At 41.3% G+C, this 27586-nt stretch overlaps 1 protein-coding gene across 1 annotated transcript; it reads left to right on the top strand.

The window, feature by feature from the left end:
• Positions 1 to 27494, top strand: rbm33a (RNA binding motif protein 33a). Its single transcript, XM_068581433.1, has 19 exons — positions 1 to 189; positions 2465 to 2543; positions 3216 to 3264; positions 3657 to 3730; positions 3877 to 4183; positions 6252 to 6419; positions 8079 to 8232; positions 8424 to 8641; positions 10023 to 10338; positions 12079 to 12140; positions 14701 to 14830; positions 15238 to 15620; positions 16226 to 16495; positions 16667 to 16936; positions 17330 to 18187; positions 20268 to 20444; positions 21337 to 21522; positions 22055 to 22143; positions 22346 to 27494. The coding sequence occupies exons 1-19, from the start codon at positions 171 to 173 to the stop codon at positions 22392 to 22394; spliced, it is 3858 nt and encodes a 1285-aa protein (XP_068437534.1). The 5' UTR covers positions 1 to 170; the 3' UTR covers positions 22395 to 27494.
• The last annotated feature ends 92 nt before the right edge of the window (positions 27495 to 27586 follow it).

The raw sequence follows: 27586 nt of genomic DNA on the forward strand, positions 1-27586 counted from the left end.
CACAGCGCGGCCATGTTTGTACTATTCTGGTCGTGAATGGATATTACTGCAGCATATAATCGGTTCCCTTTCTAGTTTCACATTTTGCACCGTTAAAACGGTGGAATACTGAAGATTAAATGCACTCTCAAGTGTTGTAGTCGTACTCTAAGTGGGACGCGCCGTGCACCATGTCAGCCAACGCTCAGAGTAAGTATTTGTCAACAATGCTAAGTAAGCAATGTAGCTAAGCTAGTTAACGTGGCTAACGATAGTTAATGTCAAAACATTGTTGGAAACATTCCCGTGTTTGCGGCGGGGCACGAACTGTATCACAACAATGATTAAAAATAGCGAAAGATTAAACAAACATTTGACACAATTGGTTGTTCCATTAATAACGTTTATTAAGTTAAAGGGAAATGTAGCGATAGCTTGGATGCTAAGTAACGCTAGCGTCAAGTTATTACCAACATTTCGCTTAACATAACAATATGAGTGTACGTTATTTTCGACATTTAACATTACCCACGATTTACGATAATTAATTGTTGTCCATGTGACGCGCTAACGTTATTTTTTACTTTTTCAGTCCAAATTTTCGGCGTCAGGTTTATTAGCTGCGTTTGCTAGTTTAGCAATTTAGCTAGCGCAAGGAGCCTTGTTCCTAACACTAATATTACGCTATCTGGTAGAAATCCCGTTTCACACTTGAATGACTGATCTAGATTACACCTGGCGTACTGTTTGCCATGTTACAGTTACTCTTGAAGTGTTAACGTTGCTTACGTAATGTTATTATATCAAATAATGTCCCCGTAAAGTCAGTCGTTTGGGGTTCACATTCAAGCTAACATTAGCCTCTGCATCGTTGAGGAGTAGGAGGGGGTGCGTGTATGACGCAGTTCATCCTGTTGTTTTATTCCATATTTCCTTTTGCCGTTTTTGATTAGCATTTGGCTGTACAGACTATCAGAAGATCAGTAGCATGTCAGCTTTAGCCCGAGCCTATACAGTGGACTTTGGGTGGTTGAATACATGCACAAGGCCTGTGAACTTATCAGCTTTTCAAAAGTGGCACTGCTGTGTCGGAAGGATGTGTCGCCTCGCAGTTTTTGTTATGGGATAGCTTCATCTGCCTGTTATGTCTGAGGAGGACTTGCGTAACCCAGCGCTTCAGCAAGATTCAGAGACTGAAATGTTAGACCAACAGTTTTAAACTCAATTTTGGGCAGATCCACGACCTCATCGTATTGCATCTGTCTTTTTAATGGGAGACATTCTGACATGTTGCAGCAGCAGAATTAATGACTTTTATTTAGTTGCTTTGATTTCAGGATTCTGGTATTGTGCATGCTGGCTAACTGTTAAAGAACACAGAACCGACAGAGTTTAACATACCATACATGGCTACTGCTGCTACTTACTGTACTATGAAATTCTGGATATGGATGCACTAATATAATTTGTTTGACAGTACTTACAATTGGGTATTTCCGAATACCAAGTACCGATGTGAGTACTTCTTATTACAATGATCCTTCTCACATTTTGACTGTAATTTACAACATAATGCTTTTGCTGACATTTTAACATTCAACATTGTTTTCTTGAAACAAACCAAGCATAGTATGTAGGAGGGATGTGGATAATTAACTGTTTAACCGTGCAATCGGATAAAAGGTTGGAATAAATATTAGAAGGGGAAAAAAAGGCAGCACAAAACTTTGTGGCTTGTCACTTCAAGACAGTCTGTTGCTGCTTTGAGTGAGAGGTGGGTGCCATACCTGGGCACTAGTTGATAGCTGTCTACTCCGCAGCATCTGCCGGGCCTGACTCTGCTTCAGCCATGATCCACCTCTTTGTCCATTATTAGAGTTAGGCTATGTTGTCACAGCCAAGATGGTGACAGCTAGTGCCATTCACTTTGAGCTTCACAGCGGCTCTGAATAACACCTGTGGGTGATGTCGTGGAGAGTAGGTCTGTATTTGATACTGTGTCTAACCCCACAACAATGCGTACTTCATTGTGGCCACTAACTCTTTCGAAACTGTGTGACCTGCTGATGAAACTGCAACAGGAGGTGTTGGAGGGGCTGTGGTAGCATTATTTTTGAGGATTAGGTTGATAACTGTTTTTGCAAAAATGTTGACACTTAAACCTATATAACTACTTTGTCACACCAGCTGCATTTTACCTTTAGTACGTTGCACTACGTATAATAAAAACATTATCTTTCTATTTGGATTCATGACAAACCAAGAGAAGGATGGGTTTACCATTTTCTACTGTATGTCATGCTGTTGGTAGACATGTCATTTGTGTAGTTAATGCTCAAGTTGTTGATTCAATGTGGGGCAAGCTAACAGTCTCTGTACATTTCAAGTTGTGCAGGCCAGTATGACCGATTGATAATTTTAATGAGGATGGTAATTTTATTAGCATAGTGAATTGCTCTGTAAACAAACAGCTTTTCTTTTGCAGATTATGACTTTGATGAATATAACAAACCTGGTGCTGAAAGGTCACGCAGGAGAAGAGGGGAAGATGACGATCTAGAGAGGTAAATATATCATGTTTTAATTTTTCTCCAAAAATAGTGCTGTAATATAAATTAATTGTACAGTTATCTCTACAATTCCACCTAATTTCTCTAAACAAAACCGTATTAATGTGACAGCTGGCTGAAGATTACCGAGGAGCTGAAAGTTTCTTCCCTGCTGATGGCTCACAATATCAAACGCATGTTTTTGTTTGAAGTACAAATGCCAGAAGATAGCATGTACTACTTCTTAGTCTTTTAAATTGTTATGTCTCCATTCTGATATTTAGCGCACAACTGATAGGCATGTAGTTTGTTTACATGACAAAGCATACCACTTACACGTTGTCTCTCTTTCTATGTCCAAGTTCTCTGTTATATTTATGGATGGGTCTTTACTCCTCCTTTAGTTCGACCTAAGATTACATTTGAATAAATAAGTGATGTTATATGACTCGCCATACAGTGCATTAGGTTGGTGTGAGACAGACATCCTTGTAGTGCTTTTATTTCACAAATTATTATACATTTTTATATTTAAAATACCTGCTTATTATTCAAATATATTTTCAAATGTATTATGTTCGTTGACCGCCCTATTGTAGAGTAACATTATTACTAAATAGATAACACTCTGCACTCTGCACTATGACTTGGCTAACCTGTTATTTGATGTTGTTTCTCTTTTAAAAGTGATTTAGAGGAGGAATTGTTGGGGGAGGATTGGCTGTCAGGTAAAAAGGTAAGATAACACTGTTTTGTTTACTTTTATTCTATACTTTGTGCCAATAAAACACTTGGCTTGTCAGTATGGTTTCTCTGCTTACAAGCAGGAAACGATAAATAATATCAAAACATTGGGTGTGGGTGTTGGTAGAACATTTAGAAAATAGTAGTGAACAGTTGACTTGAAGCAGGTGGCTCCTCCACAGGGGGAACTGTTGATGTGAAGCAGGAGGAAGTACAGTGGACAAAAAAGAACTGTGTTGACCTGCCCAGATTGCCTTCACCACATGGGAATAGAGCATCCTTTGGGCTTGGAGGTGGTCCCCTGCCCCCACGCCTCACACATGAACAAACACACACAACTACTATTATAAAGCACACCATAATGTTCCTTTATTTTTGTTTCAGAATCCGTCAGAAGTGTCAGATGAAGAGCTAAATGATGACCTTCTACAAAGTGATGATGAAGATGTAAATATGAGGTAAGCTAATGGAATAAGTGTCATGTGTTTAATTTTTTTATATTGTCAGTTATACACCTGGCAAAGTCAAGATCCAAATCTTGTGCATTTTATCATCATACTTTTAGTTATGTTTTCTGCAACTTCCAATATTTATTTACTTTCAGTGGTCCGAGTATAAGTGTCAATGCCACATACAGCATGGGCCCATCCTATGGCCAGCAGGACAACTTGCATGGAGCAGACTACACAGATGACGTGAACCTGGGTGCAGGCGTTGATACAGGGGATGTAGAGGATGGGTACCAGCGTGAGAGGGAAGAAGAGTACACACAACAATACAGCCAAGACAACAACATAGAGATGCCAGAAGACCAAATAGATTACACTGGAGAGCTAGCTGAGGGTGATGATGGCTACCAGGATGAAGTGCTAGACATCCAAATCAATGAGCCCATAGATGGTGAATTTCAAGTGAGTTCTCACGTTTTCTTCTTGCATGTAAAAAAAAAAAAAAACACGTACACACACACACACACACACACACACACACACACACACACACACACACACCCTGCCCTCCCTTTTCTGTCCAACTCTTTTGTTCCCATGAGATGATATCAGTTTTTCTTGTCTCTGTAAGGGGACAGTCGGGATTGAAAATCTATTCAGGAGAAGGAGATGTTGGTTGGCTTTTTTGGGTGGAAGAGGATTAGATTCATTATCACTTCCTGCCAGTTAATTTCTCCATCTTGCTGACAAAGTTTGTGTTGACAGCTTGTTTGGCATGAGGTAATGCTCTGCTGTCGCCTCCAAATCCGTGTGCCATTGTGACCTTGGGCCCTGTATCTTTGAGGGAGTAAGAAGCTGCTTTGTGTTGTGGAGATGTGCTGCCAATCGGCGGAGGTTAATGTGGGGGTCTTTTATCTCTGGCTTTAGACTGGATCTGATAAAGTCTCATGCAGGTGAAAAGATTATTGACCTTCCTGAGGACACCCCATACAGTTTTCTAATGATTGATGCGATTTTCCCTTTTATTCGTTTCCCTTCCCTCTTAGCCAGAACTAAGAGGATCAAAGATAAGACCAGATCCATGTGCAAATGTCCGTTATGGTCCATTTACCAAGGTGTGATGGTGTTTGGCACCTGACAGAGATATATTGGCCTACCTCCTTTTTTCAAACAAAGATAAGATGTTGACCTTCTTGCTGACGGTGTGCAGCACAAGTGGATGCCTATTTGGGATTTGGTGAAATGTCTGCCGGAGTAGATGTGTATTTTGTATTATGCGTAATAACTGTTTACAAGGTCACTAAACTGCCTGGCCTTGACATTTTGCTCGCCATGGTATTCAGTTAGTACTATGTGGAACAGTTTAAAGGATTACGCTTGTGTTCCCTTGGGGCAGCCTGTCCATTCGTCTGGTGTGCTGAAAGTGTTTTTTTTTTTTTTCCTATTCTTCATTAATATGTGCTGCTGTTTGGCAGGTTAATGGAGCGCAACACCAAACACCATGGTGTGACCTACAGTCTGACCTTATTTAGCTATTTTGTTAGAGGGTGTTATGCAGATAGAATGTTTGAATGACTGGCAACTCCTAAACCAGAAGTATGACGTTGTTAGTTTCCTGGAATGACTGTATGTATTTAGAATTATATGAAATGATTGCATACATTTTCTTATGGAATAGTAAAAAACAAGAAAGGAGATTTGTCGTCACCCAGAATGTTTGTCGGTGGGATGTTTTTTGCATGGATGCATGAAGTTATTGTGCGGTCAATAACAGCGATTTGCAAGGAGTCAGTCAATGATATTTTCACCATCATTGAACTGGGAAGGAGTGCTTTTATCCGTGCCTGCATTTCTGTATATCATGTCAAACATTTACATCTCATTGAATTTCAAATGCTGCCAGGAATAGTAATGAAGCCTTGCTCCCACTGTTATGGTAATTTGGGTTGGGAGGGGGGTTACATGGTGTCTCCCCAAAATCCTCTCTATAACATTATGTTTGCCTTCATGCTATTTTGTAATTTTTCATGAAGAAATGGGAAAAATATATCTGTAGTCAGTATATATTCATTAAGCACACATTTATTTTAACAATTCAAATTTCATAGAAAATGTGTACATCCCTATTTCATAACGGCTCTTGGATGTCAGTTGAGCTCCAACTCAATCCATGTGTCCTTTGTGCTTTTTTATATATATATATAAATAACGATCAGCTTTCTTGGCCATGCGTGTTTACACATGCATGGAATTTTACTGTGTTTCACTTGGCTCTCTTCTTACATATATACATATTATATACAAACAAACAAGATAAATTATACAAAAGACATTAAAGACAACATATATATATATATATATATATATATATATATATATAGTCGTACAGCATTGTGTAGCATAAATAGATGATTTTAATTTCAACAGATATACTAGAGATTTTTTTCCAAGGTCGGCCATTGCAGATTCTTATCGAAGCGTTGTTCCCACTTAAACTAATCAATACGTATTATCTTTGTGATCTTTAAAGGATGATGAATATCAAACCTATGATGATCAGCGTCTGGGTGAACATGGAGACCAACAGGAGGAGATCCCAGTGGAGCAGCGAGGGGGAGAAGAGCAGCAGCAGCAGCAGGAGGAGGAGGAAGAAGAGGAAGACACAGCCGAAGACTCTCGGGTCTTTGACACAGAGGAGGTACTGTATGCTGACATCTTCCAAATAACCTTAGACTTTTTGTTTCTATTGATCTTTTTTATTTAATTTGTTTGCTATTGAAACCTGGCAGTTAACTGATTGATTAATTTTCATCATAGCTCAGTATACGAATATAGGTGTCTGTCGTTATTAGGGCTGCAACTAACGATTATTTTAATAATCGATTAATCGGTCGATTATTTTTTCGATTAATCGGATACAAATAATAATAATAATAATTTTAAAGCATTAATTTGCAACCTTTTATTACAAAAACAGAACTAACAGTACAAATTCACAGTGCAACAAATCTTAACAATAAAGAATTTATAAAAAACAAATACAAATCAGAAAACTTAACAGGATTTGTCAGAACTTGTTCTCTACACTCACAGACATGCACACTCACAGACGCACACACTCACACACATGCACACACACACATGCAGACACACGCACTCACACAGCTGCACAGACACACACACACACACACACTGACATGCAAACACACACACACATGCAGACACAAACTCACGCACATGCACAGACACACATGCACAGACACACACACACACACACACAGAACTCATAGAACTAGAGATGATATTCTAGAAGTTACACTCAATGTATCAACGGATAACTTACACACTGCACTTTACCTAAACAAAGGTTGTTCATTAGATATGGAACTACAAATCCCAGCAACACTTCTCTGCATGAAGCCACATTATATCAGACTGTTGAACGCAGGCCTGTGTTCTGCACCTCAGAGGAGATATTTACCCGTTGCTTCTCTTGAAGCTCCGCGGTATTTTAAAATGAAGACGTTACCTAACCCAACAGCTCAAACACGGGGAATGAACGACTAGCTAGCGAGCTAACGACAAGGTTAGCCTAGCTGTAAAGTTATTGTACACGCAACGCGACTATGCAGTGACATACGAGAAGGTACAGCGCGCTGCAGAAGCTCCAGGACCTTCAGTCTGCTGCGCTCCGCTCCACTTAACTGTTTTGTTTAATACGCGAACATCTCCGCGACTCATTGAGCGACGTAATAATCGCGTGACACAACGAATCGATAATGAAATTCGTTGCCAACTTTTTTAATAATCGATTTTTATCGATTTTATCGATTCATTGTCGCAGACCTAGTCGTTATATGGTTCATTAAAGACAGTGTAGTTTTGTGCATAAAGTTAATTAAGTTTTGTTTCAAAGACTCATTTTGTAGTTGGTAGTGGTAGGTAGTAAATTCATGAAGAAAAGTTCAATAGTAAGTAGTGTTGAAAGTGGACAACTATAAAGACTAATTTAATTATGGATGCTGTCTTTATGTCTTTCAATCATTTGGTAAATAAAGTTCCAAAAAAGTCAGTGTTTGTCTTAAAATTTAAACTTAAAATGAAAACATCTCGTTTTGTCTGTCTCGGTCTTCAACCCAAAGATATTTGTTTCATGCCATAGAAGAAAAAGAAAGCTGGCGACTCTATTGACTATCTATTGATTACCATAATTACGATCAACTAATGGATTAATTGGCTGGTTGTTCTCACTTCAGAGCAGATTGTGTGATTCACTGCAAAACATCCTGAAATTAAACATAACTGGATTGTAAAAATTGGGACTTTGGTTGTTTTTAACCTCTAAAAATATCCTCAGGTTGAAAATGAAGAAACCAAGGAGGAATCAGATGAGGAGGATGAGGAAGATGAAGAATCTGGTCGCATACGGTTTAAATCTGAGAGAAAGGATGGTCCTGTTGTGCGGTTGGCTGATGCCGGCAGCAACAGGAGGAGTATACCTGAAACACTAGGTACAAGTTCCTTCTACTGGGCATGATTTACCCATCATTCAGTAAAATCTCATATTACTCATATCTGATCTTAAGTCTTTGCCAACTTGTCATAGTTTTGCATTACATGGACTTCAACTTGTATTTCTTGCCATGGTCTTTCCACACATTTTCGTACAAGTTCTCATTTTTTCTATTCCACCGTTCATTAGAGCTGTCAGAGAAGGCGAAGCAAGATCTGATGCAGTTTGAGGAACAGGAACGGCAAAAGAGACAAAACCGATATGGAGGCCGAGGCATGCGAGGAGGAATGCGAGGAGGCAGAGGAAGAGGAGGCTTCCCACCTTTTGGAATGGTAGATTTTAGAGGAGGAAACAGAGGAAGAATGATTGACCACAGGATCCCCCTGATGGGAAACATGGGCATGCAGGTAAACCATTCAACAACATCAACTTGAACACTTTTTTTAAAGGGATAATTGTTTTGCCTACACTGAGTAAAGCATCCCACTCCTCTTGAAGAGTAGCTAAAGTGAGCGCAAGAGCTTCACTGGATAAGATGATTTGAGATGGCGTGACTTTTTACTTTTTGTATTCATCAGTTACGACAAGGCGTGTTGTTATTGTGCGTGACATGTGCTTTTGTTTCGCTCTCTTTACTGTTCAAGACCTCCACTGCTATGGTCGTTTGCGCATGACCAAAGTCAAAGCGCTCTGCTCCCCCGTATCTATGTTGATATATGGATTACAGCAAATCATTTGGCAGTAGTCCATTTAGACAGTATTATACAAAATTAAATTTGTTCTTGCCCAGGATTTAGTTTCTTGCGGGGTTTTATTATTCAATGTCACTCGAAGCATTTAATCCTTCGATTTATATGCCTCATCGGTTCATACAATACCTTTTTGAAGGTCTAGGGATAAAGTCATGAACATGAAACTTAAATACAAACTGTGATGATCTCCAGTAACACAGTCGAAGGTTATCGTGATGTTTTAAGATGCCATGTTTCCATTTTTAATGTATTTTTTTTTATTTTATCACTGACTATAATTATGCATTTTACCAAGGCTGCATTTTACAAAAGTGCACAAAAAGGAAACTATTCATCATAAATGATGAATTACCAATATACTATTGTGATAAAGAGGTGGTCTTCAAAGCTTTGTGATATTTCCCACCATTGTTTATTTATTTTTTTATATGCAGTGACAATAGGTTGTAAAATTCAAAACGAAACACTGGAAATTAATATGTAATGACGGATGGACAACATGCCAACACTATAAACATTCTGCTGTTAATGAGGTTGTACTTTTACAAAATATTATATGTGTTTACTCACTTGACTAATTTGGTCACTGATATGTTTATGGTTTTGTTTGGTAGCTTAAATGGATCGACAATAGCTAATTATCAAGCACCCTTCAAAACTTCACTTGACAATATGATTATTGCTCATTAATCAGTTGGTGAATCCCTGGTTGATTATATTTTGATGCTAGCAGACGGCTAACTTTTTCTTGTTTTTCTTCATGGCTGTAGCTTTCTTAAAAAAATATAAATATATAGTGATCCCACCAAGGTTACTTTCACCAAGAAATTCTTAAGAGCGCATACTTTAATTTTCAGAGTAGCCCAGGTTTAAATTCTTTTAGGATACCGTCTTCAATCTCGCTTGTGAATTGACTTGTTAGTGTGTCATCGCATGTCTGCAAGCAGTGATGTCGAAGTCTTCCCAGAAATAGATGTGTTTTGACAGGTTGTTTTGGTTTTCCCTCCTCTTCGCTTCCCCATCTCTTTCCAATTAGCAGCCATCCTCCCGAATGCCTCTTCCTCATCAGCAGCAACTGCACTCCCAGCAGCACCACCCTTCACGTCCAAGAGGACCTCCTCCTTTCCAAGACCATGGGCGCCCGCTGGCCCAGCAGCCCCTTCAGCCCCTCATTCCCCCACACATGGCACACCGCTCCCCACCGTTACGGCCCCAGATGGAGCCACCACCACGAATGATGAGCTCCCCGCCACCCAACTTCCCCCAGCATCACCAGCAGCAGCAGCCTCCACAGTCCAAAAACATCCACATTAACCCCCATTTCAGAGGGCCCACGTCATCTTCTGTACAAGGTAGGTTAATCCGCTCACTCAAGTACTTTTTTATGAGACTGTTTTGGTTCCACTTCTGTGTCTCTAAAATAATTTCTCTTATTTCCAGTGATTTTGTGGATTTGCCACAGTGCTTACTAATTACTGGTATCAAAAGTGTTATTTTGCGATCTCATTTACTAAATGACAGCAGCAGTTCTGCCACCTTTGCATTAGCAAGGAGATGTGTTGCATCAAGCCAAGCTTCTAATTATACACAAGGTTGCGTGTCAACCGTCTGTATAACCAAAACCAATCACTTGAGATGTGATGGAAGTAGCCTTCAACAAACGCTTTAGTTTCCAAACGGCAGAAGAAGCATTAAAACGTCAATTGAATAACACTCTAAGGCCCTGCCCCTTTGTTATTTCCTGCTGCTACGAAGCAGACGTAAGGGTCCAACATATTCATTTCAAGGATGTCAAACTAATTGAAAACCTGTAAAAAATAAAGATTGAAGATAAAGCCTATGGATCACAGTGTAAATGTGAACCACCATATCACCAGTCTTGTTTTTGCCACTGACATGCTCAGCCTATTATTATAGGTGTCTGACAACAATATGGAAATGACCCAACAAGAGATGGACCTTTTTTGTTAAAGAATAAAACTCCTTTGGTTTATCTAAAATGTTGGATAATGATGACCGTTAACTCAGGCTTTTTAGTTTACGGAGGTTGTCCTCACAAACTAAAATTCATAATCTAAATTCTGAGAATAAAAATCATAATTTTCATTTCATCCAAATGTTGGCAGCTCAGTTGAGATGCATGCTATGGCTGGCAGTTATCCTTACACTGTCCTGAAAGGTGTCTGGATTAGAATGTCATTTAGTTGTTTGGTTGAATGACAAGTGAATAGCTCTCTCAGCCAGTAATGGGTTTATCCTCCATTTTTCTTCTGGCGGCATCACCATTTCATTCCCTGAGATGGGTTTATCTGGCCTGTCTGTCCAGGCCAAGATTGAAATTTTGTTAGTAAAGCATGTTAGCGTGTGTGTGTGTGTGTCTGTGTGTCTGTGTGTCTGTGTGTCTGTGTATATGTGTTGCTGTGTGCAAGTGCATGGGGTTTTGGTTTTGCTCCTGGGAGGAAAACGTGTTCTGGAAAATCCTGGATTGCCTGTGGTTATGATTAAGTGTGTGTGTGTGTGTGTGTGTGTGTGTGTGTGTGTGTGTATGTGTTTGTATATATGCCAGTGTATCTTTATTTATATATTAAATTAAGATATGTTTTCATATTGAATGTTTTCCAATGGTAGATGTTGACATACAATTACATTAACCCTTATTTTTAAGCAGTATGCCAGAAATATGAAAATCCAGTTCATTGATTTGAAAGTGCAACTAACGATTATTTTCATTATCAAGTAATCCGTCTATTTTCTTTATTAATCGCTGAGGCTCAATATTGAATTATAATGTGACAATTATTGTCAAAAGTCAAACGTCTTACTCAATTCTATTGTTTTTTTTTGTCAAATTATTGTCATGTATTTTATATTTCTTTTAAATCCCTGGTCTGTGCTTAGCTGTGTAAAGATGTGAGGAGCAATTCTGATATATATTTTAACATGTATGTCAGTGTAACAGCCTTAAGCATGGAGATGTCTAATAGGCTCCTCCCTTTCGACTAACACCACCCTCTCTTTGCCTACTGCCCTTCATTTTCCCTTTTCCTCCCCCTCCATCTACCCCCTTTCTCTTGCTTTCTCTCTCATTGCAGTGCCCTTGATGCCTCCTGCTCAGAGCCAGCCCAGACCTGCTGTGGGTCCTCAGAGGTTCCCTGTGAGTAGCAGCTGCTCCTCTCCCTCCCTTTTGCCTCACTTTCTCTACCTCTCCACACTGCTAGCGTCCCTTTTTGTGAGGGCAATATCATTACGGCAATTAGACCGCCTGCCCAGGCCAAATGCTGTTAAAGCAAATCTGTAAACACAGATACGAGTCTGACTGCACAACTGGAAATGCGTGATAGGGGCTTTAGGCGGTAGACTTTTGGAGGTCGAGGCTGCAGTGGCGGGACTTAAGTTAGCTACTCTTCATGGATGGGCTGGGGCTCAGACTAGCGAGCTTGGCACATAATGGAATTGTGAAACCAGGATATATCGCCAGTTAAAATTCACTTTCCACAAGTTTGTGTCCCAAAGGCACGGAGACCTTTTTTGAACGGTATTTGAATTAATGAAACATGCTGGTAGTTTGATGGGGCTGGGTTGAGCCTCTTGCCTTTTTGCAACATGTATTCCGAAGGCTGAATTTCACGTCAGAGAAAGGGGATCTTAAGTCAGTGATTTCCTGTAAGAAAAGGTCTTTTATTTCACTCACAAAGAACCCATTCCAGGGATGACGGAAATGCCTTTAAAGTAATTACTGTATTGAGGGAAATGGCTCGATAGCAAGTCAGCCAAAGTGCCCTAAGTTACTCCGTCCTTCTCGTTAATGATGCCCAGGCATCAGGTGGTGCTGGTACTGACTGACATCTTCCTGGAAATTGCATTTTATATGGATTTATGCAAATTAGTCATTGGAAAATAGCTGCATCCAATTGCATTCATTTGGATTTACAACCCTGTTGCCAAATAAGCCAGGCTTTCACATAGTCAATCTTTGTCCAAAAAAATGTTTTTATTTACCTCCTTTCCAACCTTCACTGTCAGTATCGTGCAATTCCTGTTCCCTGAGGCCTGTGATTGTCCTAGATATTGATGGCACAGTAGCAGGGAGCTGTTTCTGCTTCTGATCAGACAGTAGAAGGTGAGGTTGGAAGGGTATGCAGACAACTGGGCTGATGAATAGCATAGTGTTAGATTCCCCAGCTGTCAATCGCGCTCAGGCTGCTGCCGCCAAGGACACAATTTGAAATGCAGGTGACATACCAGCCGGCAACATTCCATTTACCAGTGGGCACCTGATTACTCATGATTATCATACATTATCATCCCATCAAATTTAATTGTTAAAAGACAGGGCGAATGGGGTCATAGCCTCTAGTATTACTGCATTAAATTTTTGCTGGTGGAGACTGGTTTTGAAATATTTATCTATGTGCCAATTATAGGTATTAGAATATTTAATCTGTTTCGATAATGACATTCATATTAACCAAAAAATGAAGATGCTACCAACCTAATTTGTACTCGTGATAACATATTCACACACACACACACACACACATATATACACACACACACACACACACACACACACACACACACACATATATATATATAAAAAAAAAGAATATATATATATATATATATATATATATTTCATTCTATTCTTCCTTGATCTCAGAACCATATCCTGAAAACAAAGAATATGCTTTAATGCCTACAGTTTATATTGATATAAGCTGTAAGACATTTGCATGAAAAGCAGAAACAAAACATCTTCTTAAAGTCAAATTTCTATTCTTTATTAAATACTCAGACATTTGACCCCTCCATTATATTTGTCCTGGTTATCCCCTCGCTGCAGGAACTATCCTAGAATCAGTTGCATATTGAGCAGCCAGCGGCCTGTTTATCAAGGATTAAAAGAGAGGGGATGAGTAGTGTTATTTGAGAGGTATTATATGGACACCAGAGTCTTCATTGTGCAAACCTGCCTGCCTGACCTTTTAGAACAGTATGATTGGCCCCTCATTGTGATCCCCTGTCTTTGTAAGCCCCTTTGATTAACTTTCTGTTAAGCAAGTTTTTGGAACTCTGGCCTTCTAGCTTTCTAACACCTCTCCTCTCTAAATACCGCCACGCAGCAGTGGAATAAAGATGGATTAAGCCTTGATAGCATCTTAAGTAATTTACAATAGGCTTGGAGGAGGCAAGCAGCCCATTTGTGGAAGTGCCACGTGTTGAATAGCAGGTTAATTTTTCAACAGAGATGGATGTTTAAAAGAAAAAAGGAGACCGTTATGAGAGGGATTCAAATTCCAAGGAGGGATTAAAGGGTTGTTATCTAGTTTTCCTTAGGAGATGGATGGGGAGTAATGTGCATGCATTGAGTAGAAGGCTGTCGAACATACGAAGCGGTTGAGACAAAGGTGAGGGCACTTATCCCTTCCTGAACTGCCCGATCCTTGTTAGAGACAGGTTTTTAAAGGTTCATAAACAAAGCCCCAAGTAGCATTAATGCGGGTTTGCTCTCAAATTCAGGTTGAAGGGTTTCTTTAATATTGGCATGCATATTGATGTTTACAACTCAAGATCCTGCATCTTTTTAAGGACCCTAGCCATTCAATTACAAGCGCGCCCTGTTCGATGCAATACCATTTTTCATTAGTTTGATTTGTTTGTGATCATTGAGTTCCCAGTATGGCCTATAATTCATGGGTTTTGTGTTTTCCTAGGGACCGGGAGACTTCCAGCAGCACATGACTGGTAATTTTGGTCAGCCCCAGCGGCCCCCTCATCACATGGAGCCCTATAGGAACCAGCCACCCCAAGGCCCCCAAGACAGAGAGACACTCTTTATGGGAGGTGAGTCCAACACCCACCTTGGACGAGGGTTACAAAGCTCTCTTGGCATATTTAATCCTATTCAACATCACCTCTGGCGGTATATCTACAGGGTATGCTGCTTGCTTTCGGGTGCTTCCCTATCAGCAGCACTCATGTTAAATGCATGTGTGTATATATACATTTGAATGAGCCGTAGAAACTGCATTAAATACCTATATTTCAGATTTTTTTTATTCACAATGCAGAATTAAAACACCCCACGTTGTTGTTTACACTTTCACCTTGATAGAGTTGTCTGATTTCGTTTCCCTTGCCATAAGACTACATCTGGAGAGGGAGTTACTGATGTATTGGAATTGGCTCACAATGCAAAAAAACTGACATCTCTGTTGTGTTACTGCTTGGTCTTCCTTCTCTGAGCTCAGAGCGCACAGAGTCAACACGATTTCCAGGGCAGCACATGTTTGATCATCAGGGCCCCAGCCCTCTGATGAACAGCAGCCACAACCTCCACCACCAGCAGCAGCAGCATCAGCAGCAGCTGCCTGGACAAGGCCACATGGGCTTCGGCCCACCAGGACCGGCCTTCAACCAGCCGGGCCAGGGTCCACTAGGAATCTTTCCAAGAGAACCCCCAAGACCCAACATCCCTCCCCACCAAGGTCATCAGGGGATGGTCGGGTTGAATCAACAAGGTGGCCCCCCCAACCAGCCCAGACCCTTCATGGGCCCTCGTCAGCCGTTTGGTCAGCAGGGGAACCTTTTCCCCCCTCCACAAGTCCAGTTTGGGATGCAGGTACGACTAAGAGTAAGTGATTTTTAAGCCAATAGCTGTCTGTCTGAAGATTGCACAACAATTTTGCGCTGTTTCTCTAGTTATTCCCCAAGTTGTTATTGAATTTGCTTGCTTGGTATGTTAATTTCATCAGCGTACCGGAATGCTTTTTGCATTTGTACAGGAGCTTGGCAAACAATTCTTTGTCTGCCATGAATGTATGATTTTTTTTTATCAACTTTGATCTAGATTATTAAAATTGATGTGGCAAGAGCAATGACTTGACGAGAGTACTGTACACATGAATAAACTAGACTAGTTATCATATTCACTGTTACTGAGGCATTAAGGAAAAAGACTTGTCTGTTTGGCACCTGGCTCTTTGTCAAGAGACATAGACAAGAGCTCCCTCTAGTGATTGAATCACTATTGTTGTACTACTGGGGAGATACTTGAGGATACCAGTTGGATATTAATTACTGTATATGCAAGAATTTCCTGATGTAATGTTGAGATTAGCATTCATAAGAATTAATATCATTGTTATTGTAAAAACAATCAATACAAAAAACATCAATAAATTCTGATTATGCTGGTTTACTCATGTCGTAATTTGTCTTCTCTCACTGATATCTCAGGGCTTATTGCACGGCCCTCCGGTCTCCCAGCTTGCGCATCACGACTCCTTGCCATCCCATCAGCCTATGCACCAGCAGCAGCAGCAGCAGCATCATAGGCAGGAGTTATCCCATCATCAGCAGCAACATCTAAATGTCAATGAGCCTCGCTCCATGATGCACCATGGCCAGAATCTTTTCCATCAACAGCAGGCACATGGTAGCCCGAGGCAGATGACTCCCCGGCCTCAGAACCCCCAACAGCGCAACATGTCCAACAGGCAGAGGATGGTGAGAGATTAACATATCAGCTCATCTATTTTCTGTTCAAATTGGCTGTAAAATGGGGTTATTCTAATAACTATCTACGGTTGTTGCCTTTTTATCAATAAACAAAAACTAGCATATGATAAATGGGTAACACGAAATGCACATTTTCTGATATTTTTCCTTTTTCTTTAGAACACTCCCATCTCCAAGCAAATGCAGCGCAACAGCAACCTCCGGGAGCTCCCTGTAGCACCTGGCAACACAAACATGAACAGTGCCCGCCCTGCCGCCAACATTAGGCCTGTTGCCAAGGCAACACAGGGGATGCGTCCTGGGCAGAACACTCAGCTGGTGCCCGACGGTGGAAGAGGAAGAGGCCAAGTTGCTGCCAAGATGGAAGCACAGCCCGCAGGAGGCGGCAGGACGGTGGTTCGCAAAGAGATCCCAAACACGGCACCACAGGTCAGCCTTTTAACAACAACAATTTAAAAAAAGCAGCGCTTTGGAACCATGTCGTAATGGCACCATGGACACATTATTTCAGATAATTGTGTCTATCCTTCTGAAATGGTACCATAACTGTGAGAATTTTGTTTCCTGCTAAATTCCCAGTGTCCCAGAAATTATGTTGGTGTGCTGAGGACTGATTATTAGTCCAATCATAAGGTTGTTAATGACAGCAGTCTCATTCCATTGAAAAGACAAAATCAATACTACGGAATTTTTCTCTTGGGTTTTGCCTTTGATTACATCGGCCCAAGTAAAATGGTTCAAATAAGACAGAGTGGCTCACGCCTCCACTTCAAGTAAGTAGAGACAGGTAGTCATATTGTCACTTTGTGTTTTGTGCCACAGGACCCCAATGAGGACGAGGAGACGCGGCAGTACCGTCTGAAGATTGAGGAGCAGAAGCGTCTGCGAGAAGAGATCCTAAAGAGAAAGGAGATGCGACGGCAGATGCAGGCCGGCGTCAGAAAGAAGGAGCTGCTGGACAGGCTCAACGCTCAGACCCCGAGCCAGGGCCCACCTCCTTCACATATGCAACCCTCACAACAGAATTCGCCAACGCCACATCATACACTGCAACAACAACAGCAGCAGCAGCAACTACAGCAGCAGCAGCAGCAGCAACTACAGCAGCAGCAGCAGCAGCAGCAGCAACTACAGCAGCAGCAGCAGCAGCAACGGCAGCAGCAACAACTACAGCAGCAGCAACTACAGCAGCAGCAGCAGCAGCAGCAACAGCAGCAGCAGAGACAGTTTCCTCTGAGGACACAACAATCATTGAATCCGTCATTGAAGGGTCCTAATCAAGCCACCCTCATCCCTCCCAACGGCAGTCCTCATATCCCTCCACCACGTCCCAATGTCAAGGCACGCCTGCAGATGGTAAAAGGTAGCATCCAGCAGCAGCAGCAGCAGTCCCCCGGGCTTGTTCCAGACCAGCAATGGAAACCGCCTCAACAAAATCTGCAGCAGCTACAACAACAGCGAAGGAACAGTGCTGTGCAGAACGTGAACAGGCCTGGTGATCAGATCCAGCCCAGTCAGGTCCCCCCAAAGAACATACCTGTAACTGCCTCTGTGGTACCTGGCCAGGCGCTAACACAAGGACCTAAACCTGGGGCTAAAAGAACTGTGATGCAGCGGGCGAAGAGTTTCGAAGGCCAGCAGGTGCCGCAAAAAGTCAGAGTTGTCAAACTTTCAGGAGCGGTGAGCATGCCAATTTCATTTCTATCCAACACCTTTTGTGTTTTGGTCCGACATTTATTTGATCCTCTTCAGCAGATTTTACCCACAAGCGAAATGACAGTTTTGAAATGAAATACCACTGATTGCCCTCACACTGTCTATTTTGTAATCTAAAAGATATCTAACCTATGGGTTTGACAAGGTGATATCTGTGTCATTTTGGTAAAAATTGATTTGTTAAGAGTTTCCTTTCTTTAAGCTTTGGGAACTGGTATTTAAGACGCAATACCTTTACGCACATTTTACCTTTTAGAACACAGAAAGGCTGAAAGCATTAAAGAGAGAAGTATGACATTTATCTGAAGAGTTGGGGACACCTCATCACTGCTCTTAAAGGTTAATATCCTCTTTTAAGGGCAGAAGGGTATTATTTTAAAGATAGAGGCCTTTGAGACGGTAAAACAAGAATGACAGTACCACCAACAAGTGCAGAATTACCACTGCTGGCTATTTTAAACTCACTTGATAAGTTACTGCTGTGGCCTTAATTACACATTAATCTTTATTGAAAAACCACAAAGGCATGCATGTTAAACACTCATACTTGTCACTGATGAGACACGTTGGTGTGATGTGATAGTATTCGAAATAAGCCGCTTTTCGACTCCATCCCAGAGGATCAAGCCACAGAGCCAAAATCTCAGGCTGGCTGCAGATGAAGATAACTGGGTGTCAGTGCGTTAATGGAAACCTGCGCAGAGCTATCTGATGTACCGCATCTTGAAGAAAGGAGGAGAGTGGGATGTGTGGCGGAGAAAGCGAGATGGAAACGGCTAAGGCCTATAGCCGTAGTGAATAGAAGATTGTCTTGATGTTTCCTCTTCCACATTGTTCTGCTGTCATCAACGGGCACTTGACAATGTTATCTCCTCCCTTCTCTTTTTTTTTCTTGCTCTCTCCCTTCCTCTCTGTCATCCCTTGGTTGCTTTTTTAAGCATCAACCCATCTCTCAGGTGCGAGGCAACAAAAGAATGCCAATCCAAGACCCTTGTAATTAATCTTTTTTGGTTGAGCGGAGAGGCAACATAATACCTGTGTAAGAAAGTTGCCACTTTTGAGGATTTGGATTTGTATGGCTTAGGCACACAGATAAGAGGCAAATTATATTTTCATCAGGGATAATACAAAGCAGCGCAATACACAAAAGCTGGGGAGGAGAGGGGTGTAAGGGGGATGGGGTACACATCGAGCTGCTGTCGTTCCAGTGTAATGCAGCTTAGCATTTGATGGGTGCAATCAGGAGCTGTGATTTCTATAGGAGGGATTAATCCATTTACTCTCAACTGGGGACAGGTCAGAGATATCGCCTCTTTTCTTCCCCTGTATTGATCTGTCACATCTCTCCGCAGAGTCGGGGAAGAGACGACCTTCAATTCTTCCCCGCGTGTCAACAGAGTTGAGCTGTGACTTTATTTGATAATGAGACCATCACCTTGTTGGGTTGATCTTTATTCCCCACAGCAATGTCTGATAGGAATCCAGTGCCAATGCTGGCACTTTTTTTTACCTCTGCTTTGTAGATATGTCCTTGCATTTCTCCCTCTTGTCCGTAAACTCTTTGATTGAATTTAAATTAAGGATCAACCAACTATCAGCTACGATATACAATCTTTTTACGATTATGGGAATAGTTCTTTAATCCAAATAAAATAGATATTCTCAAAATGAGCTACTTTGGCTCGGATTCTCTCTCTGTCTGTAGTAACCACTCTATAGTTGCAGTCAATGTCCCAGCCACAGCACATATCTGATTGATTACACGTCACAAGTAATTGTGCCTATCAACACCACTTATGGACATGACATGCGATGTGCAAGCGGAGCTCTGTTTCGCACACAAGACGGCAGATATTGCTGAAGTTACAGTAAACATCACAATCCTGCAAATGTATATTGATTGTAAATATTAGTTATTGACCTCCTTGATTACCAATAAGCTGTATCAGCCTTGACCTAGGATTGTGATGTGTTTGCTAGATGGAGATAAAAGCTGGAAGGTTGTGCGAGTGGCTAATTAGTGTTTTCCATCATCCCCATTCAGAGTGGAAACGGGCCAATGGCAGTCGCGGATCCAGTGCAGCAACAAGGCCCCTGGCCGGCAACCCCGGTGAACCAGGCCGTGCAGAGGAAGGTTACCATGGCGGGGCCGCCCCAACCGGCACCAGGCGGGACACCACAGTCAGGCCGAGGAGTCGTGGCCAACCCACAGCAAAACAGAGTATGTCATAAATGGTCACATGCCGCCCTCTGTGCTTTGGACACCATCAACCATTTCACGTAACATATATACATGCACATGCACAGAGTATATTAATAGAGCAGACTGTTGGATAATGGCAGTACTGAAATAAAAGGATCTGAAATGTCTCCTGTAAAGTTGTCTTATGCCGCTGGTGCTAGCTACCCTGGCATTCAGTAGACGTACCAATCGAGCAGGAGTGGTAATAAGACAGGACAGTGTGCCAGGTGCAGGAGTATTGACAAGCTGAAAGCAGTGTAACACGGGGGGCTACACAAGGTCCCCTGGCCTCTCTGCACGCCTGTCACCACCAGGCTGCTGTCACAGTTACCATACACACTGACGCTGACAGGGTAAGGCAGTCACCATAACGCTTGCATGGCTCCTCTCTCTTTGGCTCCCCCACCCCCAACACACACACACACACACACACACACACACACACACATACACACTCCCTCTACCTCCTCTTATCTCTTTTCGAAGTCTCTCCCTCCTCCTCCTCTTCCTCTGCAGCTGAAGAAACATACCTCTCACTCTCGAGCTGAAATGAAGATATGCCATGCCACATGCATCATGTTCTGACATTGATGTTCTATGTAGAAATATGATAAGTCAATCATGTGAAAGCGTGGCGTGTCTGAGAGGCACAAACACATAGTGTTTTTAAATGTGCCTTTGTGCTGAGAAATATAGCTCCTCTTCACACGGTTGAATGTGAGATTAGAACGTCAACATGTCTGTGAAAGCAGGGAAAGGTTCAGTCTGTGTTTTCGCCTGCTGTCTCACGCTTAACCCGTACACGATTAAAACATTTTTTTTTTTTTTTTGACTACGTCGCCAATTTTTCTCACACCTGCCGTCGATTTAGGTTGTCGTATCGGGCCGGGGCCGAGGTAGAGGGGTTGGTCCGATGGGTCGAGGTCGCCCAATGGCTACCAGACAGAGCCAAAAAGGAACTGAGAATGAGCGCTGCACTGTGTCCATAGAGGGCCTCTCTTCATCCACAACCGACATTCAACTGCAGAATCTTCTCAGGTCCATCGGTCCCATAGAGGTAGGTACAGCAGCTTGGCACTTCCGTGTGCACTTTTAATTTATTCAAGTACCTTTTGACTTAATGTGCTTGCAAAGCATCTAGTTTGTATGAAGAGTAAGAAAATTAGCGCGTACCGCGTGATGAAGCATAGCTATGTACTTGTCTTGCACCCAGCAGACGCACAGTAATGAAATCTTGGTAGTGTGATCCCTTAGCGCCCTCTGTCGTATTGATTTAGTAGGTAGAGAAGCTGTGCCTACACCACTCCCTCTTGTGGATAATCTAGTTGTATTCGATAGACCGTTTTCACAGGAGACATTTTGACTTGTCACTGCGGGAAAAACTTGTGTAAATAATTAAATGACTCAATGATTGCTGAATCCTGTTCAGCTGCTTTGATGACAGCATTGTCACCCTCACTTGAACACTTGACTTGAACAGAGCCATTGTTAGTGGTCCTAGTCACACATGTGCTTTCCCTACAATGACAAGTCAAAATGTCTGTCGCGGTACAGACACATTTGTATTTTACCATTTCTGTTTATTGCAGGTGTTCAAAATGATGCCCCAGCAGAGGAAAGCACTCGCCACATTTTCCAGTCCCCAGCATGCAGAAAGTTTTCAAATGAGCTTCCATAGGTAATCAATATACTTCCCTCTTTTTTTCTCATCTATATATAAAATCCCAATGAATGAATTACCTACTGTTGTTGCTAACCTTTACATTTTGCCAATGCGGCGGTCATGGAATTTAGCTGCTATCCAGATTGTACAAAGTTTTCATTCATATCTTTGCCCCTGAGACAATGGCTCAAACATTGTTATCACAATTACTACACAGGCACATGATTGATTTGTCCCACATTGATGTGTTGCTGATTGATGGATGAGGAGCGCAATAGAGCCAGAGAGTCCCGTCACGAGGAGTCCCTTCCTCCCAACGCGGGAGCCTCTCTCATGCACCGCTCCAGCTCTGCATAGGAATACTTCTTCAGCCCTTTGGGGGTCACACACAGTCAACATCTCTGCACAGAAGCATCATTCATCTCCTATCATCCTGGAACAGTGAACTTAAAGACTTGAGCTGCGAGCATGCCTTTGTTTGACTTTGTGTACCAACTGTCCATTGTTGTAAAAAAAACACTGGAGAGAGACACTGGACAGTTAATCCTATTTTAACGAAGTTTGTGAAGAACGCTTTGTGCATCTTCCACGGACACTTAAGTAGAACTCATCATGAGATAATGGTTGCTCCCCTCCTCAGTTAGATTCATCATTAAAACAAAACCAACACTTAAACTTTGTAATTGCGATACAACCACTACATAGCAGTTTTTTTTGTTATTATTCGCGGCACGCTGTTTGTCTCCGTGCAGGAGATGGTTGTGGCCGGCTGTGGCCAGCCTATCACACAGCAGTGTGTGGCCCCTGCTGTAGATGGCAGTATTTCATCACTAATGGCGGTTCATTCTTTTCCCCATCTCAAGCCCGCTTTCAGGTAGAGACGAGTTTCCAAGCAGTTTCTGAGTGAATGGCGCTATCTAGTGGAGAGTTTGCATACAGACACGGAGGTGATTGATTAAATATTTTATCACATAGTAGTGACAGGGACCAAATTGGCTTTGGAAGTTAGATAAATAGGAATAGTTTGTTTTTTTCTTCTAAATTACCAACGATTTTACAAATTGTAAATGTTGTGACTCTTGTGTATATATTTTGTGGTGCTTTTCAGTTTCAGTGGGACAGATTGCTCAGATCCTCTCGAGTTCAGGTTAGTCAGTTTGGTCATTTGGCATTTCGCTCCTCGTTCAAAAAGTGTAGATCTTTTAACCGTTACCTGGAGTCCAATTTGGAATAACATTTCACGCATTTTGGATGTATATTTTAGTTGTATTGATTGATTGATTATGGATTAGTTCGATTTAGGATTGTGATCTGTGCTGATCGTGCTTTGCGTGTGTATGTAGCATTTCTTTTGGAGATTTTTTAAAATTTCAAAATATTGTGTATATACATATTGTTTGGTATTCTGCGTATATGTGGTACGTCAGAAAGAATCGCTGACAATTCCCCCCCCCCCGATATATTTCTGTAACGGCTTCCTCCGTTCTGTTGTAATTGATCCAAATCTGCGTGACTATCAGTTGATGATTGGTGCCTTATCGCTGAGCTGCACGGTGCTTGTAGAAGAGCACTTTGAACTGTTTCCTTCACACTGAGCCGATAATACAGATGTCTGCCAGTAGAGCGGGAAAGTAATTCACCATGTTACTTTACGCCGAAAATGTAATCTCCCTCATTTCATACAAAGACATCCTTTATCACACTGAAGGCGGACGGACCTCTCTGTAAAGAAATATTTCTTCATGTTAACATTCTAAGTAACACTTGTACAATCGCTAATGCTTTTCCTCTGAGCATGTGCCCTCGTATGAGGAGATCTATGACATCACTGAAACCCTTTGAATTATCTAATTACTTTATTTCCTTCCTTGTCCGGCTCTCAGTTTGATTTCATTCAACATCATTATGAGACTAGGTATAGCAACTAAGGCGCATTTACTTGTTCCATGATATTTTTCTTTTCTTTTCGGTCTATTCCGGGTTCAAACTTCGTTAAACAAAAACAGTTCTTTTAATTAATGAGAAATTGCGCCCCGTGTGTGCGAATAATTTAGGATCGGAGGCAAATCCCGTATAAATAGTTCACAGGAATGTGACAAAGGAAGCCGAGGGGGCAACCATTATCTATGTAGTAATCGTGTACATAAGTAGACAGAACTTTCTCTCAGTATTCATCCTGTTCTTTTTTTTTTTTTAAGTTACTCTTTACTTGCGTTGTACCACGTTAAACATTTTTATATGTAAGGATATACTGATGTGTCCAGTCATGAATCATTTTACGAGTGTTTTGTTTCTAATTTGGATCCAAAATGACAAATGACTGGACCACATTTCTGTTTATAAGACATTTGACAAAAAGTGTAAGGGAAAATAAAAACATGGCCGATATATACCGTGAACATGCAGGTATGTGACGCCGGTTCAACTTTAGCCCAAAGATGTGTGGTTGTGTGTGATGTCCATCTTTCTGGTGCCTTTGCAATGAATAATCTTTCTTAATTTGTGCTGCATTTCTATTCATTTTTATATTACGTATTCTGTAAGGTCCTGGGTATTTGCAACATATCTCATACACTTCACACAACTTTTTAAACACTGTGTATGGCAAGAAATATTACCGTTTCTAGATTTAGGGGAATGCCACTGAATTTTAGCACTGAAATTATTTTTCTTCTTCTCCAGAAACTCAAGAAATCTGGTCCTGCCCATTTAACTGTGATGTCATACTAATGTTTGGCTCCCTGATGGAGGTCAAGCTGGAGGTCAAGCAATAGGCAGAGTAAATGTAGCCACATATTAAGCTATATCAATGGATTTGACTAAAGCAAATAGTTTGTAACATTAAGACAATCATACTTTGATTCTCTGTTAGTAAATCAACGCCTGGCTGTGCATCTGGATGACATCACAGATTAAGTTCTTGGTGCTCTGGTCTTCAGAAAGGGTTATTCTTGTACCTCGTGGCCACTAATCCTGACTGCACGTGTAAATCAAATATATACATTTAGTGGTATTTCCCTTTTTAAAATAGCTACTACTTGAAAGAAAGTTTTAAAATAAGCTGCACATTTGTAATTCTTGCCGGTGACATACTTGCCACTGGATTCTCAACACACTTGAAGAATCACACGTGTTGGGACCATTTAAAGTGTCTAAATCCCTTCTTTCTTCGTGTAAAACATGAGGTTCTATGGTTTTCTTTTTTTGTATGTTGTGCATTTGTTCTAAACTGTCTTCTTTATGTTTTATTCCTTTTTGTTTTGAGTTGAAATGATGTAGAGGTTTTTTGTTCCCTAACAATTTGTATTTAATGTCTTTCGTGTTGTGGGTGACTTGTTTTTAGTGTCGTAGTAAATCCTGTGGATTTGAAAAAGTACCGGCCATGCCAGTGTTAGTTATCTTGCTACAAGACAGCTTGTCTTGTAACGACAGAGCAGATTCATATTGAATCTTTTTGTTCCTTAATTTTAAGAATTTCGTACATATATGTACCTTGAATTTTTAGAAATGATGTTCTATTTCTCATCGTAATTTCCTTGTGGAAAATAATGCTCTATTACATCCTGATCTACAGCAGGATATTTAACTGTTTTTCCAATCACATCAGCTCACGTGGTTGCAGTAGAGTATTTAATATTTGATTAAGAAAGACTCATTTTTGACATATCTATGGGTCTTTCTTATGGTTACGTAAGCCTTTAATATGGCTGCTAGTATCCCAGTGTCAAGCCTTTTACGTGACACTAATGCAAAACTTTTTCAAACAGGTTCGGGGATCCAGGAAGCTGAAATAATGTCCTTTTCTTTTTCCTCAGGTCATCCATCCCTAAAGCAGTGTGACATGCTGTCATCCGTGTTGTTGCTCTCCCCAAAACCAAAGTTAAAGGACCATACCAAAGGTTTAGCTTCTTTTTTTTTTTCTCCGCAAATTGGGTAATTAATGAGTACGGTTTACCACTGACGTCGTTACAAAATTATAACCACAACTTTTTCCAACTTAAAGGCCGCTGTTGGTTTTGGTTTGCTGTATAAAAACTAGCAATCCATGACATGCAACTATTGGTTTTGTCAAAGTTGTGTTATTTTTTGCATGATACGGCAATTTATGTTATTTGTTCCTTGTTGAGGTGCTATTGCACAGCTCCGTCTGACATTGGAGTTGGGCGGTTTATTGTTTGTCCCTCTGATGTAAAATTCTAGCTTCACTTTGAAAAACCCAGCTGGTCATTTGAAACCATTTGCTTCTGGCTTCTGTCCTGCTGGTACAAACAAATATGTGTTCTCTGCACGTTGTATGTAACGTATCCAAACTGTTTTCAATCAGGTTTTTCAAATCAAATTTTCCACATGTACTAAAAAAAAACAACAAGAAGATGCCATACATTTTGTCCACTTTTTGTCTTTGTTTGGTTCAATATTACTCAAACTGTGTTTTATTTAGTTGACGACACACCAGATGGATAGTTGTTTGTATCAGCAGACATTGGCTTTAAATGTTTTCATATGACCCTTACAATTTGGCTTTTATTCATCTTTCGGTCAATCAGTTACTTAAAAATGCGTGACACTAATGAAACCCTGAATGCCAAAAGTGTGCGAGGAGAATATTGATGACATGAGAGGTACAAACGGTTCGAGCAAAAAGCATTCGGAACCGTTGGCATGGTCCCACATTCGTGGTGCGGATGTCTTATTAACTCCATGGTTTTTCAACAGCAGTCCGGCTGAAGGAGCCGTTGAGCCGCTCCAGCTACCATAACATAACCACTGTGTCACTTTTCCTGCCTTAACCCGCTCACTTCACACTTCAGGTTCCCCTCGCAGTGTTCGGGCCCGCGATGGAAGAGTTGACTCGAGCTTACTTCCCCTCACTTAATAGATGTTGCCGCGTCCCTTCGGCCCGCCACATTTCCTTCCATTACTGCTTTTCCCCGCCATCGCTCTTCTTCCAGCCTCCGTGTATTTGACAGTCGCTGGTCTTTTCCTTGGTGCGGCCGTTGTTGAATGAACTTAAGGCGTCTCTGTGTCGAGCAGGGTGGCCTACCCGGAGTGCCAATGTTTGTTAGCCCAGTGGATGGAGGTTTCCATCTCTGTGACGACAGCCGGGTTCTCAGAGCAGACGCGTAGCTCTAAAGCCGCTTTATGGCTTTCACTGCACCAAAAGGTCATCCCGGCTTCTTGACATGCATTGTTTGGTTGGATTTTTTTTTTTTTTTTGAGACAAAGACACTACGGTGGTTTCCTCACCTCGAACAGTACGGCGCACCAAATAACGACCGACAATCCAACCAATCGAGTTTCGGTCGACACGGTCGACCGTCCATCCTGTCATGTGTGTTCTCACTTTGCTGTAAAAAAAAACAAAACATGAAGTAATGTTTTGTGTTGGAAAACTCTGAGTCCGCTCAGTCATGTTCTGATGCTGTCAATAGAAAAAAAGAAAGTTGAATGTTTTCAA

The sequence above is a fragment of the Clinocottus analis genome, unplaced genomic scaffold, assembly GCF_023055335.1.
Source record: "Clinocottus analis isolate CAN_PGR_092001 unplaced genomic scaffold, fCliAna1.0.p SCAF_18, whole genome shotgun sequence".
In the NCBI taxonomy this organism is placed as follows: Eukaryota; Metazoa; Chordata; class Actinopteri; order Perciformes; family Cottidae; genus Clinocottus; species Clinocottus analis.

Coding starts and splice junctions, on each gene's coding strand:
- rbm33a (XM_068581433.1), top strand. Junction 14,831..15,237: donor AGAGACACTCTTTATGGGAG/GTGAGTCCAACA, acceptor CTCTGAGCTCAG/AGCGCACAGAGTCAACACGA. Junction 21,523..22,054: donor GGTCCATCGGTCCCATAGAG/GTAGGTACAGCA, acceptor TGTTTATTGCAG/GTGTTCAAAATGATGCCCCA.